The sequence below is a fragment of the Manis javanica genome, chromosome 16 (assembly GCF_040802235.1).
Source record: "Manis javanica isolate MJ-LG chromosome 16, MJ_LKY, whole genome shotgun sequence".
NCBI lineage: Eukaryota > Metazoa > Chordata > Mammalia > Pholidota > Manidae > Manis > Manis javanica.
The window spans coordinates 13,779,388-13,795,717 of NC_133171.1; the positions used below are offsets into that span (position 1 = coordinate 13,779,388).

Genomic DNA, 16,330 nt, shown 5'->3' on the forward strand with positions numbered 1-16,330 from the left:
TACATTATGTGCGCTAATCATAATACCCTGTAATCCCCTTCTCCCCCCATCTCCACCCACCCTCCCCACCCCCTTTCCCTTTGGTAACCGCTAGTCCCTTCTTGGAGTCTGTGAGTCTGCTGCTGTTTTGTTCCTTCAGTTTTGCTTCATTGTTATACTCCACAAATGAGGGAAATCATGCGGTACTGTTTTACTCTGCCTGGCTTATTTCACTGAGCGTAATACTTTCCAATTTCATCCATATTGTTGCAAATGGTAGGATTTGCTTTCTTCATATGGCTGAATTCTTATTTTACTGCTTTGCCCATAGATTAAGGTAAATAATTAAGAGATAATAGATTACTAATATTTAAATTTTATTTTAGAAAATACTTAAGAAATTTAAAAAACTATTTTTTATAGGCATTGAAGAAAAATTTAGGCCTTTCTATGAAAATCAATTAGAAGAAATAGTAGAAGAGGATGTGACAAGCTTAAAGGTATGTAATATGGTTGGTACTCAAAATGTTAACATATTAAAGCATGCGTATTATCAATCATGAAAAACAGAGCAATATAATTGGTTATTGAGATTTGAAGTAAGCTAGCTTGGTAACTACATAAAACAAAATTAGTAATTTTATGCAGGTATTATCAAGTTGGCATGGTCTCCATGAAAGAAAATATGTACAGGCATACCTTGGAGATATTGCAGGTTCAGTTCTAGACCACTGCAATAAAGTGAATATTGCAATAAAGTTAGTTAAATGAATTTTTTTGGTTTCCTGGTGCATATATGAAAGTTATGTTTATACTATACTGTAGTCTATTAAGTGTGCAATAGCATTATGTCTAAAAAAACAATGTATATACCTTAATTTAAAAATACTTTATTGTAAAAAAAAATGCTAACCCTCATCTGAGATTTCATTGACTCATGATTTTTTTGCTCGTAGAGGCTCCATGTTAATGGCTGCTGATTGATCAGGGTGGTGGTTTCTGAAGGTTGGGGTGGCTGTGGCAATTTCTTAAAACAAGACAACAGTGAAGTTTGCCATGTCAATTGACTCTAGCTTTCATGACCAATTTCTCTGTAGCATGAGATGCTGTTTGATAGCATTTCACCCTGAGTAGAACTTTCAAAACTGGGGTCCATCCTCTCAAACCCTGACACTACTTTATCAACTTAAGTTTTTGTAATATGCTAATTGCTATGTTGCTGTTTCAACAGTCTTCACAGCATTCTTTGCCAGGTATAGATTCCATCTCAAGAAGCCACTTTCTTTGCTCATCTAAAAGAAGTAACTTCTTATCCATTAAAGTTCTATCATGAGATTATAACAATTCAATCGCATCTTTAGGCTCCATTTCTATATCTAGTACTCTTCATATTTCTACCACATCTCTAGCTACTTCCATTGAAGCCTTGAACCCCTCAAGTCATCCATGACGGCTGGAATTAATTCTTCCAAACTGCTGTGAATATTGATATTTTGACCTCTTCCCATGAATCATGAATGTTCTTAATAGCACCTAGAATGCTGAATCTTTTCCAGAAGGTTTTTAGTAGATCCATCAGAGGAATCACTGTCTATGGCAGCTATACCTTATAAAATGTATTTCTTAAATAATATGACTTAAATTTGAGATTACTCCTTACAGAATGTTGTGTTAGCAGGCATGAAAACAACATTAATTTGTCTGTCAGCATCAGAGCTTTTGGGTGGCCAGCTGCATTGTCAATAAGCAGTAATATTTTGAAAGGAAGTTTTTATTCAGAGCAGTAGGTCTCAACAGTGGGCTTAAAATACTCGGTAAACCATGTTGTAAACACATGTGCTGCCATCCAGGCTTTGTTGTTTCATTTATAAAGCAGAGGAAGAGTAGATTCAGCATAATTCTTAAGGGCCCTAGGATTTTCAGAATGCTAAATGAGCTTTGACTTTAACTCACGGTCACCAGCTGTATCAGCTCCCAGCAGGAAAGTCAGCCTGTCCTTAGAAGCATTGAAGCCAGGCATTGACTTCTCCTTTCTAGGTAGGAAAGTCCTAGATGGCACCTTCTTCTAATATAAGGTTGTTCCATCTACATTGAAAATCTAGTATTAAATGTAGCCACCCTCATGAGTTATCTTAACTAGATATTCTGGATAACTTGATGCAGCTTCTACGTCAGCACTTTGCTGCTCTACCTGGTACTTTTCTGTTATGGAGACAGCTTTTTCCCTCAGCCTCATGAACTGGCCTCTTCTCGGAGCTTCAAACATTTCTGTAGCTTCCTCACCTCTCTTAGCCTTCGTGGAATTGAAGAGTGTTAGGTAGGACCTTGCTCTGGATTAGTCTTTGGCTTAAGGGAATCTTATGGCCGATTTGATCTTCTAGCCAGGCCACTGCAACTTCCTCCGTATCAGTAATAAAGCTATTCTGCTCTCTTATCATTTGTATGTTCACTGGAATAGCACTTTTCATTTCCTTCAAGAACTTTTCCTTTGCTTTCACAACTTGGCTAACTGTGGCACAGTGGCCTAGCTTTTGGCCTGTCTCAGCTTTTTACATGCTTTCCTTACTAAGTTTAATTATTTCTAGCTTTTGATTTAAAGTGAGAGATGTGTACCTCTTCCTTTCACTTGAACACTTAGAGGCCATTGTAGGGTTATTAGTTGGCCTAATTTCGATGTGTGTCTCAGGGAATAGTGATGCCGGGGTTCTGGTTCGCGGAGCCAAAGAATGAGCTTCACCAACAGTCCAGGTAGGAGAGCGAGGTACAGGCTTTTTATTTAGAGAGCAAGTGAAAGGACAGCGCTCCCGGCTCACGCCAGGAGGGAACAAGAGAGGCCCTAGTGGTGCGTTGTCTAGGGGTTTTTTTAGGCAGCTGAGGATTTTTCAAGAACATGAAAAAAACTTAGGAATGTGGACTTGTTAAGTGGTCCCTGAATATTTATAATTAACGTAACACAAGCAATTTCCTCTGATGATTTCTCCCTGAGATACCAGCATCTTGATCAGGGGGCATATGAAACAAGGCCACCTGCTCAGCACCCCCAAGGTGGGCTGAGGTATTGTTGGCTAAAGAGTAAGTCAAGAATTTCTAATGTCTTAACTTCCTGGGTGTTAAAATGCAATCTTATCTTTAAGATGGAATTCTTCCTGCCCTTTACCATGTCATCTACAGCTGGGTCTGCAGCTAAGTTAGTTGCCCAGTTTGCAGAATCACCTCCTCAGATCTGAAGGAGGAAAGACAGCACACAGCCCTGGGCCTCTTAGTATGCTAAGGTGAACCTTACACATGGTTACGAATGATTAGCATAATAAAACGTGCTACTCTTCTTTATCTGGGGAACATTAACTGATCTCACTGAAGAATGATTCTAGAGCTGAAGGTTTAACATAGAGTTTTAGGAGGGGGGTTTCCTTGCATGTAGTTACATTGCTCTGACTGCAAATATCCCGCCCTGCCCCCTCCGGAGGCCCTCACCCTACCCTGACTACATTTATGGTCCCTGTCTCAATAGGAAGGAGAGAGACATGGGAACAGCCAGTTGGTGGAGCAGACAGCACATGCATTTATTTATTAAGTTAGCCATCTTATATAATCTTGGTTCCCCAAAACAGTTACAATAGTAACATTAAAGATCACTGAACATAAATCACCATGACAAATATAATAGTTATGAGGAAGTTTGAAATATTGTGAGAATTACAGACACAAAATAATCAAATATTGTTGGAAAAGGGGTACCAGTAGACTTGCTTGGTGCACAATTGCCACAAACCTTCAATTTATTTAAAAAAAACAGTATCTGTGAAGTGCAATAAAATGAAATAGAAGGAAATGAGGTATGCCTATTGTAACTCCAGGGAGAAAATCCCGGGGCAAAATACCTTTCAAACTAAAATCAGTCAAAGGGAGAAATAAAGTGGGAGAAACCTGTTTATTGTTTACAATTAGTCATCCACTTCTACTCTCCTGTGTCTCTCACAACCTGGCTGCAGAAAAAGGAACCCCACCCAGCCTCTCTGACCCAGACAAGCTCTGCTTGCCCTTGTAATTACCTATTGAGATGGAGATGTACTCTACGCCCCTTGGGAACACTTATCAATATGGAGATATGCTAAGGCCAGGCGAGAGATTCTGGAAATACTGCAGTTTTACCCACACCTGTATAGCAATGAGAAAACAAAAGCACAACATCATAGAAAAGAATGGAAAGTATCAGAGGTGGATCACTCATTTTGAGGAATTCTTGAAAGATAGAAAGCCCACAGAATTATATCTGCCCAGACACATAACAGGGAAAAAAATCTAACTTAAAACATAATGCTGAAGAAGCAATGTGTTCTTATTAGACAGAACAATAGTATAACTCCTTTCATGTTGCCAGACCTGATTCTAGTGTGTGTGTGTGTGTTTGTGTCGGGGCGTCGGGGGGTGGGGGGTATCATCCAACACACAACACCAAGCAATTCTGGAACACCAGGAGGGTGTCCAAGAGCTCAACTCAATTCTGCTGCTATCCTCCCAGAGGCAGCACCAGAATTCCTAGGTGAAGGGCTCCCTCCTACAAGACTGCCCTCCACCCACCGTTCCAAGCACCTGTGTTTCTAACCATCCAGCTACAGATGGCGGGTCCAACAACCTCCCCCTTTGGTTCGATTAGTTTGCTAGAGCGACTCATGGAACTCAGGAAAACACTTAGGTTTACCAGTTTAATAAAGGATACAGGTTAACAGCCACATGAAGCGGTACATAGGGCAAGGTCCCAAATAAAGAAACTTCTATCATTGTGGAGCTTGGGGCCTGGTTCAGTGGCACTTTCTGGTTTCCCAAGCATGGAAGATCTCTCCAGCAGAGAAGCAGGACGCAAGGGAGAGATTGGCTCTTTTGGATTTTTGTGAGCACTTCATTGCAGAGTCATGACTGATTAAGTCATTGGACGTTGGCTGATTCAACGTCTGCCTTTGGTTGGGGTCCAAAAGCCTCTCATTAATATGACAACACACCCATTTCACCTTAAGGCTCCAAAGTGTTTTCAGGAACTGTGGGTGAAGACCAAATAAACCTGGAAAATATAAATTTGGTAATCTGGATGACCAAATATGTTTTTCTTTTGACTCATTATATCACAAGTATCAAGTCTTGTGTAGAAGAAACAGTATGGTCACCTGGAACACTGACAGGGTTTGTCCTTTGGGAGCCACAGTGGTGCCAGCTGTAAAAGGTGACTCCTCCCTCTAATTCCCTTGTACTGAGAAGCAGTTAGGAGCAGCATCTGCCTGGGGCTGAAGCAGTGAGGTTGGTGTCTGAGGAGAGGTACCTCAATGACTATTACTAATTAACCAACCTAGTGGAACAGAGACCTTCCTTGCGTACACATTCATAAAACAAGTTACTGTCGTAAGTCTTACAGGAACATACTGCTATAGTCATGAAAGAGAGACTACAGTAAATAAAATAGGCAAAGAGTGAAATTAATGTAAAGCTAGAAAAAATCAGTCAAGAATTGCTAGTCAAGATTGCTTTTTGAGGAATATCTATACCATAAAAGAGGTACCCAATACATACCAAGAAAGCAATCAAAAAGACATCAGGAAAGATAGTCACTAAGGTTAAAAAGCATCACCATAATCAGGAATATTTTATAACAATAAAAGGTGTACGTCACTGGGAAGGTAATAAGTTTAAATATGTATATGCCAATAATAACATAGCCTCAAAATATAAAGCAAAAATTGATAGAGCGCAAAGGAGAAATAGATAAATCCACAATCACAGTTGGAAATTTTAATACAAATTTCTCTTCAATTGATACAACAAAAGACCAAAAAAAACCCAAAAACAAATCAATAAGGATATAGGAAATTTGAAGAGCATGATTAACTGATTTGACCTAATGGAAATATATAAAACATTGTACTTAACAAGTGCAGAATATTTACCTTTAAAGGCTTTTCAAGAACATAAGGAGCATTTTCAAAACCTGACCTTGTGCTGGGAAATAAAACAGGTCTTCAACCAATTTAAAAGGATTGTAATCATATGAAGAATGTTCTCTGACTATATTTCAGTTATGCTAGAAATTAATCTTAAAAGACAATTAAAAATTCCCACATGGTTAGAAGTTAAGAAACAGACTTTTTAAAAATGCCAAAAAGATATATGCATCCTTTGTTTATTACAGCATTATTTACAATAGCCAAGATGTGGAAGCAACCATCTCTTTTTCTGACAGAGGGTAAAAATTAATTAGCCAAGCATTCATCTGAAGAAAATAGCAAAATAAACCTAGAGAAAATAGAAAGCAGTAAATAATAAAGGAAGAATATAAATGAGTTACATAGTAAACAGCTAAAAGAGGATCAAAAAGCTAAATGTTGGCTCTTTGAAATAAAATCAACTAATTAAGACTGATCAAAAAAACAAAGACTGAAATAATGAATAAGGAGGCCTCACCACAGCGCCTGCAAGCATCAAAATGGTATTAAGAAGATATTATAAACAACCTTTTTTAAAATTTTATTTTGGTATCATTAATCTACAATTACAGAAAGAACATTATGTTTACTAGGTTCCCCCCTTCACCAAGTCCCCCCCACATACCCCTTCACAGTCACTATCCATCTGCGTAGTAAGATGCTGTAAAATCACTACTTGTCTTTTCTGTGTTGCTCAGTATAAACAACTTTTGTTCATTTTAAAATTCAGATAAAATAGACAAATTTCTAGGACAAAAAGTACAGCTTAGCAAAACCAACTCAAATAGAGATAGAAACCTGTTGCCATTAAAAGATGTGGAATCAGTGATCAAAAATCTTCCCATAATGAGAATTCTCCAACCCTGTCAATCAGTGATTTCTCCCAAATATGGAGTGAAGAAATTGTTCCAAGTTTATACAAACGTGTCCACATAATAGAGAAAATGCAACTCTCCCAAACCCACTTTATGAGACTTGTATAATTTTGATTTCTGAACCTGAAACAGAAGACACAAGAAAGGAAAATTACCAGTCTCACTTAACAGTATAGATGCAAAGATCCTGAATAAAATATAAACAAACTGAACCCATCCGTGGACAGTAAAGGTTGGAAAAGATAAATGGCCTCACTAACAGAGAAAAGCAAAGTGAATTGATTGTAATTTTTCATCTATTAGACTGAAAACATTTTTGAAAGATTGGCAATATTAAGCATTGATAAAAATGAGAACAACAGAAAGTCTTGTACAGCATTGTTAAGAGTGTAAATTGGTGAAGTTTATTGAAAGGTGAAGCATCTATCAAACTTTTAAAAGCACATAAGTTTTGTTGCAGTTCTACTCTTAATAATCTATCCGATTCACATGAATCCTCAAGGATTTAGCTTTAGGAGTTCGTTGTACCTTAGTTTATAAGTAAAAAATTGGAAATAACCCAAATGTGCATGAGATGTAATTAAATTAGGATTTGTCCAAACACAGAATACTATATAGCGATTTAAAAGAGGTAGAAACTAATGATACCTCTTTAAGTCTTGTTTCTGAAAAAATAAAAAACAAAACAATACTTAGAGTGTGAATCTTTGCCCTTATATATATATATATATTATATATTATATATTATATATATATATATATATATATGAATTTGTATATTTCCAAAATATGTATGCAACTGCCTAGAGAGAATAAAAGGATACACTACATGCTCCAGGATTACTTCTAAGGAATGGAAGGCAGTGGGGTGGAAGGAGTGACATTCAAGTGTTGCTTTGGGTAATTCTGTACAGTTTGAGTCTTTTTTTTTTTTGAGAGGGCATCTCTCATATTTATTGATCAAATGGCTGTTAACAACAATAAAATTCTGTATAGGGGAGTCAGTGCTCAATGCACAATCATTAATCCATCTCAAGCCTAATTCTCGTCAGTCTCCAATCTTCTGAAGCATAACGAACAAGTTCTTACATGGTGAACAAATTCTTACCTAGTGAATAAGTTCTTACATGGTGAACAGTACAAGGGCAGTCGTCACAGAAACTTTTGGTTTTGATCACGCATTATGAACTATAAACAATGAGGTCAAATATGAATATTCGTTTGATTTTTATACTTGATTTATATGTGGATCCCACATTTCTCCCTTTATTATTATTATTATTTTTATTTTTAATAAAATGCTGAAGGGGTAGGTAGATGCAAGATAAAGGTAGAAAACATAGTTTAGTGTTGTAAGAGAGCAACTGTAGATGATCAGGTGTGTGCCTGTAGACTATGTGTTAATCCAAGCTAGACAAGGGCATTAAAACATTCACGGATGCAGATTTCTCTCAAAACAGAGGGGGTAAGGCTCTAAGCCTCACCTCTGTTGATCCCCAATTTCTCACCTGATGGCCCCCCTGCGACTGTGCCTGTCTTAGGTTGTTCCTCTCTTGAGGAATCTTACCTGTCTCTGGCTAACCAGTCATCTTCCGGGGCCATACAGGGAGATGTAAAGTTGGTAAGTGAGAGAGAAGCCATATTGTTTGAAAAGGTTAGCTTTTTACTTCTTTGCAGTTTTATGCCCTGTGGCTTCTATGCCCAGCATTTGTCTTGAGGTATCTTTACCACATGGAGGAATTATGATACTCGGTAAATTTGATATGAGGCACAAATTCTATTTAAGGGTTGCAATTAGGAAGGAAGAAGAAAAGCTATAGACGTAGCAGATGGAAGAAAACATGGGAGGATTGATTATTTCTTTGACATATCTTCTTGTAGAGTAACTTAAGCATGTATAGGTTTTAAACTACTAATTAAATTGCACACACACATTAACATAATAGGAATACAGTTACATAACCAAAGCAGATCTATAATTACCAGCCATCTCCAGTGAAGCCAAGAAAACCAGTTAGGCACCCTAGGCATTTGTGAAAATTTGTCTATGATATGATGGATATTGTCCAACTGTACTTGAACAGTCTGAGAGAAATCAGACAAATTAAAACAACCCATTCCTGGGAACTGTTCACATCCCATATGTTCTTTTAACAGTAGATAGTCTGTAGTCCTAAGATTTTGGAGCGCTACAACTTGCACTTCTCCTAATTCTTGGTTGAGTTCCAACAGTATAGATCCAGTCAAATTTGTTGTTTTACTGAAAGCACAGGCCAGCTTAGATATCTCCTTCTTCATTCCCATGGCAAGACCAGGAACTGGTGGGATGGATGCAGCTACAACTGCAGCATCACCTGGATCTTTGTTGAGGTTTTTTTGATGATCATCCTCTGGTATGACACTTCCAGAGGGTGCTGATGTTGGAAGTTCTTCTTCATATCGTATCTTACTTCATTTTCTGGGTAGCCAAATTAGGCTTTGATCCTCTGTATAAATACAAACAGACCCTTTGCCCACACTTTGATATGCCCTTTATACCATTGTGTAGAACTCATTGGAGGTCACCACACAGGAACTGCTTTTTTTTTTAAGAGAAAGGAATATTATCAGAAAAGTGTACCTCCATAGCTGATCATCTGACACCCTTTAAGTGATCAAAATTAAGGATATTTAAAGCATGCATTAATCATTGATTTACCGTTAGTTTTATCCTATCAGGGAGTAATCCCCCTTTTCTTTCTTTCTTTTTTTTAATTTTTATCTTTAATCTACACTTACATGAAAAATATTATGTTTACTAGGCTCTCCCCTATACCAGGTCCCACCTATAAACCACTTTACAGTCACTGTCCATCAGCATAGGAAAACGTTGTAGAATCACTACTTGTCTTCTCTCTGTTGTACAGCCCTCCCCTTTCTCCCTCCCCCCCATGCATGCTAATCTTAATACCCCCTTTCTTCTTCCCCCCCTTATCCCTCCCTACCCACCCATCCTCCCCAGTCCCTTTCCCTTTGGTACCTGTTAATCCATTTTTGGGTTCTGTAATTCCGCTGCTGTTTTGTTCCTTCAGTTTTTCCTTTGTTCTTATACTCCACAGATGAGTGAAATCATTTGGTATTTCTCTTTCTCCGCTTGGCTTATTTCACTGAGCATAATAGCCTCTAGCTCCATCCATGTTGCTGCAAATGGTAGGATTTGCCCTCTTCTTATGGCGAGTAGTATTCCATTGTGTATATGTACCACATCTTCTTTATCCATTCATCTACTGATGGACATTTAGGTTGCTTCCAATTCTTGGCTATTGTAAATAGTGCTGTGATAAACATAGGGGTGCATCTGTCTTTCTCAAACTTGATTGCTGCGTTCTTAGGGTAAATTCCTAGGAGTGGAATTCCTGGGTCAAATGGTAGGTCTGTTTTTAGCATTTTGATGAACCTCCATACTGCTTTCCACAATGGTTGAACTAATTTACATTCCCACCAGCAGTGTAGGAGGGTTCCCCTTTCTCCACAGCCTCGCCAACATTTGTTGTTTGTCTTTTGGATGGCAGCCATCCTTACTGGTGTGAGGTGATATCTCATTGTGGTTTTAATTTGCATTTCTCTGATAAGTAGTGATGTGGAGCATCTTTTCATGTGTGTGTTGGCCATCTGTATTTCTTTTTTGGAGAACTGTTTGTTCAGTTCCTCTGCCCATTTTTTAATTGGATTATTTGTTTTTTGTTTGTTGAGGCATGTGAGCTCTTTATATATTTTGGATGTCAAGCCTTTATCAGATCTGTCATTTACAAATATATTCTCCCATACTGTAGGGTTCCTTTTTGTTCTATTGATGGTGTCTTTTGCTGTACAGAAGCTTTTCAGCTTAATATAGTCCCACTTGTTCATTTTTGCTGTTGTTTTCCTTGTCCGGGGAAATATGTTCAAGAAGAGGTCACTCATGTTTTTGCCTATGTTTTTTTCTAAGAGTTTTATGGTTTCATGACTTACGTTCAGGTCTTTGATCCATTTTGAATTTACTTTTGTGTATGGGGTTAGACAATGGTCCAGTTTCATTCTCCTACATGTAGCTGTCCAGTTTTGCCAGCACCATCTGTTGAAGAGACTGTCATTTCCCCATTGTATGTCCATGGCTCCTTTATCAAATATTAATTGACCATATATGTTTGGGTTCATGTCTGGAGTCTCTAATCTGTTCCACTGGTCTGTGGCTCTGTTCTTGTGCCAGTACCAAATTGTCTTCATTACTATGGCTTTGTAGTAGAGCTTGAAGTTGGGGAGGAGATCCCCCCTACTTTATTCTTCTTTCTCAGGATTGCTTTGGCTATTCGGGGTATTTGGTGCTTCCATATGAATTTTTGAATTATTTGTTCCAGTTCATTGAAGAATGTTGCTGGTAATTTGATAGGGATTGCATCAAATCTGTATATTGCTTTGGGCAGGATGGCTGTTTTGATGATATTAATTCTTCCTAGCCATGAGCATGGGCAGTTTGAGTCTTTTAAAAGGAATTTGTACTTAATACATTTTGCTTAATTAAAAAAAACTATAAAAAGAAAACAATTGCTTTTATTAAATTAAAATACCATAAAAATATTTATTATGTTAAGTAAAAAGCAATATACAAAGTGCTATAAACTATGCACATAATTAATATCTTCTGTCATGTTTCCCGAGATCACTCATATGTTCATTCAGTGAATATATGACCATCTAGCTCTGTAACAGGCACTTTCTGTTAAAAGAGGAGAATACAAATATGACTAGGAAAAAAATTTGAAGAAAATACCAACTGTTAATTTCTTCTGAGTGAAGGCACTGTGTTGTAGGTTTCTTTTTATATATGATTTTCTCTATTTTTTATAGTAATATTTTAGTGACAAAAGTTTCTCTTTTTTTATTGTGGTAAAATATATATAACATGAAATTTACCATTGTAACCATTTTTAAGTATACAATTCAGTGGCTTAACTACATTTACAGTGTTGCAATCATCACTAGTATCTGTTTCTTTTTCCTTTTCATCCCAAATAGAGACTGTATCCATTAAACAACAACTCCCCATTCCCTCCTCTCCCCAGCCCCTGGTAACCTCTATTCTACTTTCTGTCTCTATGAATTTACCTATTTTAGGTAACTCATAGATTTGGGATCATCCAATATTTGTCTTTTTGTGCCTAACATATTTCACTTATCACACTGTCTTCAAGGCTCATCCATTTTGTAGCATTCATCAGAACCTATCTCTGGCTATTTGGGAAAATTTTTTATTTAAAAAAAATACTGCTTGCAAAATCTATGTTAAATTTCTATCTTCTGAAAAGATTCCTTCTAATAATTTTTTGGAACTGACTCTTTTCTTCCATTTTCTAATGTGTATTTATGGTCTTAAATACAGAAAGAATATCCAAATGAAAATGCAATTGTGAAGAGAATGCAGTCTCTCCAAATTGATTGTGTAGCAATACCTCCAAGCAGGTCACATTCAGGTAACTTACAGTATGATAGAAAATCTATTTATTCACTTTTCTGTTTGCTCATTCATTTACTCTACTCTCTAAAATACTGTCCATGACCATTTGAGAAACAGAAGCAGCTATAAAACTTAACACCTGCCTTAAAAGAAATTTAATATATTTGGGAGTCAAGATACATATATTTGGCATATTAAATAACAGTGTGTTCACCAAAGTCATAAAGAATCCTTGTAGGAGGCTTAATATATCTGACAGGGAGAAAGTGAATGTTCAGAAAAAAGAAGGGGACATATGTGAGAGCGAAGAGAGGGTCAGGGATGACTAGGTCCAGAGAAGAAGCAGAGAGATTGGTCTCAGATTCCAGCAGGGTTGCTTTTTTCATTATAACAGAAAGGAAAGCTGGGTAGAGAATATGGAATCTACTTATTAGCTGTCTAATTACTTAATCTCTTGTAAACCTCATCTATCAAATTGTAATAATTGCTTCTACTCTTACAAGGCTCTTAAAGAATGTAAGCATCCATGGCAAGTGCTTAGTGCAGAGCTGCTACTCCTCTTATTTTCCACCCCTGCATCACACTAAGGAGACAAGAACCTTTCTGCTCCAGCACAAGCCCCTTTCTCACGTGGTCCTTTCTGCTTTCTTTAGCTTGTTATAATGTCCTTGGTGCTCACTCACCGCCATGCAGGGGCTTTTTGCCTATGTCACTCATAGGAAGAGGATCATCTAGTGAATAAATGCTTCTTACTTGTTCTCAAAGGTTTTAATATGCTGCTGTGAGGTACAGGTTCATGAGAGTGCTCAGGTTCTATTTTACTTTTTAATGTTTCATGAAATTCTTTCTATTGTTGATCATTTTTTCTCAGCCCCAGAACAGCCCAGTTCACTGCACAGTTCACAGGGACTAGGTGTAGGGCCCGTGGAGGAGTCCTGGTTCGCTCCCTACACCGAGGACCAGCAGGAGGAGAATGAGCTCACCCTGCAGAGCAAACTCCAGGAGGAAGCCAACTACCATCTTTTTGGGAGCCGCATGGACAGGCAGACAAAACAGCAGCCCAAGTGGAACATGGCTTACAATAGAGAGGAGGAAAGGCGACGAAGGGTCTCCCATGACCCTTTTGCACAGCAGAGACCTTATGAGAATGTTCAGAACCCAGGAGTAAAAGGCCTTCATTATTCCTGTGCAGCCAGTCCTGGAAATGTAGTGCACCAATCAGCAGGGCTAACCAGCCAACCCCAAGCACCATACTGGAGCAACGGATCATCATATAGTCGACTCGGTTTTGGGACAAGACCGTTGGATCTGGGAACAGCAGGATCAAGAGTTTGGTATGGGCCAAACCCAAGCTGCATGCCGAGTCTGAATAAAATCTCAGGGCCTGACCTAGTGGGAAATACACCCACCATTCCATTCAGCTCCTTGCCATCAAGAGGTAAACAGGCCTTTGGTCACAGTCTTACCTTTTTAAACATTTTTCTGAAAATTAGCTATTTAGCTCTGTTGTAGACTATAAGATAACAAAGTCTACACTTGCCATCAGACCAGTTCATTTTGGGTAGGGTTCATTGCAGCTGCCCTTAAGTGTTGGGGTACAGGTCCTGGTAACTGTAGGCATCTTCCCTGGCACTTGAATCATAGTCTCATTATACCCAGTCTATATTGTAAGTGAAGGTATCTGCTTGTATTCTTTCACATGCTTGCTGTTTTCTGAAGGTAAGAAATGAGTCTTGGGTATTTTTATTTTTTATCTTATATACACGAAAAACTACTGTTTGTGATGAAAACCACACTGTTGCGTCCATCTCCAGAACTCTCTTCGTCCTCCCAACCTGGAACCCTGCATCCGTTAGACAGTAACTCTCCATTCTGCTTCCTCCCACAGCCCCTGGCAACCACCCTTCTACTTTGTGTCTTTCTGAATTTGGTTACCCTAGGGACCTTATATGAGTAGAATCATTCAGTATTTGTCTTTTTATGTCTGACTTATTTCACTTAGAACAGTTTCCTCAGTTTTCATCCACATTTTAGCCTGTATGAGAACTTCCATCCTTTTTAAGGCTGAATCATATTCCAGTGTGTAGATGGACCACATTTTGTTTATCCATTTGTCTGTTGATGGACATATGTGTGGCTTCTACTTTTTGGCAATTCTGCATGATGCTGCTTTAAACAACAGGTGTATAAGTATCTGTTCGAGACCTTTACATTCTTTGGGGTGTATACTGAGAAGAGGCATTGCTAAATCATATGACAGTTCTGTTTTTAAGTTTTTGAGGCCCTCCACACTGTTGCCATAGCAGCTGCCCCATTTTATATTCCAACCAGCCGCACATGAGGGTTCCGAATCTCCACATCCTTGCTAACACTTGTTATTTTCTGTTTTTTTGATAGTAGCTGTCCTAATGGGTATGAGGTGGTTGGGCCATATTTTAATGAAGAAAATTTCAAAGAGTGGCATAGGATAAATAATTTAACTTAAGCATTTGGAGTAAAGCCCTGTCCCTTTACCATGTTATATTTTTTTCTCTTGCTTACAATCCAGATATGCTGACCTGTGGTTTCTCTCTATTCAGATGAGTCTACAAAATATACCATATACAATAGTACTGGCATTCAGATTGGAGACCATAATTATATGGAGATTGGCAGAATGAGTTCACCATCGCTGGACAGTAATATATACACAAACTTGAAAGAAGAGCCAGCTTCTAAGTGCCTAGATATCTTTGGTAAGATACCCTTTAAAGGCCTATTGTCTAGCAACCTTGAGCTTTCTTAATTGTTAAGAGGGATAATATAGTTGAATCCTAAAATGTGTCTGATTATTCTCCCTGAAAATTGCCCTGTGTCCTCTTTAAAATATCTCTAATTTCCATATAATTCCTTTGTAATTTATTTATGTTTAATATGGGGATAATGACATCTAATTCATGGATTTGTTATAAAAATGAGTCAGTCACTATGAATAAAAAGCTTAAAACTGCCTGGCAAATAGTAACATCTATGATGGTGTTAAACATATCATCATCAATATTACTACTTAGACCTAGGACAGATAGTTTTTTCAGGTCTTCATCAAAAGGTATTCTGTAAAAAATAAAAGATTATGCCCTCTGGTTCTTTGAGAAAATAAACAAAATAGATAAGCCCACTCCCAGACTTATTAAGAGAAAAAGAGAATCTACACACATCAACAGAATCAGAAATGAGAAAGGAAAAATCATGACAGACCCACAGAAATACAAAGAATTATTAGAGAATACTATGAGACTCTACATGCTAACAAGCTGGAAAACCTAGAAGAAATGAACATCCTAGAAAAATACAATCTTCCAAGACTGACCAAGGAAGAAACAGAAAATCTAAAGACCAATTACCAGCAAAAAAATTGAATCGGTAATCAAAAAACTACCCAAGAACAAAAGCCCTGGGCCAGATGGATTCACCGCTGAATTTTATCAGACATATGGAGAAGACATAATACCCATTCTCCTTAAAGTTTTCCAAAAAACAGAAGAGGAGGGAATACTTCAAACTCATTCTATGAAGCCAGCATCACTCTAATACCAAAACCAGTCAAAAACCCCACCAAAAAAGAAAGTTACAGACCAATATCCCTGATGAACATAGGTGCAAAAATACTCAACAAAATATTAGCAAACCGAATTAAAAAATACATCAAGAGGATCATACACCATGATCAAGTGGGATTCATTTCAGGGATGCAAGGATGGTACAACATCAAAAATCCATCAACATCATACACCACATCAACAAATAGAAGGACAAAAACCACATGATCATCTTTGTAGATGCTGAAAAACCATTTTGACAAAATTCAATATTCATTCATGATAAAATCTCTCAACAAAATGGGTATAGAGGGCAAGTACCTCAACATAATAAAGGCCATATATGACAAACCCACAGCCCACATTTTACTTAACAGAGAGAAGATGAAAGCTTTTCCTCTAAGATTGGGAACAAGACAAGGATGCCCACTCTCCCTGCTTTTATTCAACATA

At 37.8% G+C, this 16,330-nt stretch overlaps 1 protein-coding gene across 6 annotated transcripts in view; it reads left to right on the forward strand.

The window, feature by feature from the left end:
* Positions 1–16,330, forward strand: part of RIPK1 (receptor interacting serine/threonine kinase 1) — a 44,343-nt gene that overhangs the window by 22,846 nt on the left and 5,167 nt on the right. For all 6 annotated transcript variants that reach the window (XM_073224620.1, XM_073224621.1, XM_073224623.1 and 3 more), the window contains 4 exons: positions 403–479; positions 12,225–12,315; positions 13,171–13,737; positions 14,879–15,034. In XM_073224620.1, the coding sequence (XP_073080721.1) occupies positions 403–479; positions 12,225–12,315; positions 13,171–13,737; positions 14,879–15,034 (891 nt within the window). The remainder of the gene's footprint in view (positions 1–402; positions 480–12,224; positions 12,316–13,170; positions 13,738–14,878; positions 15,035–16,330) is intronic.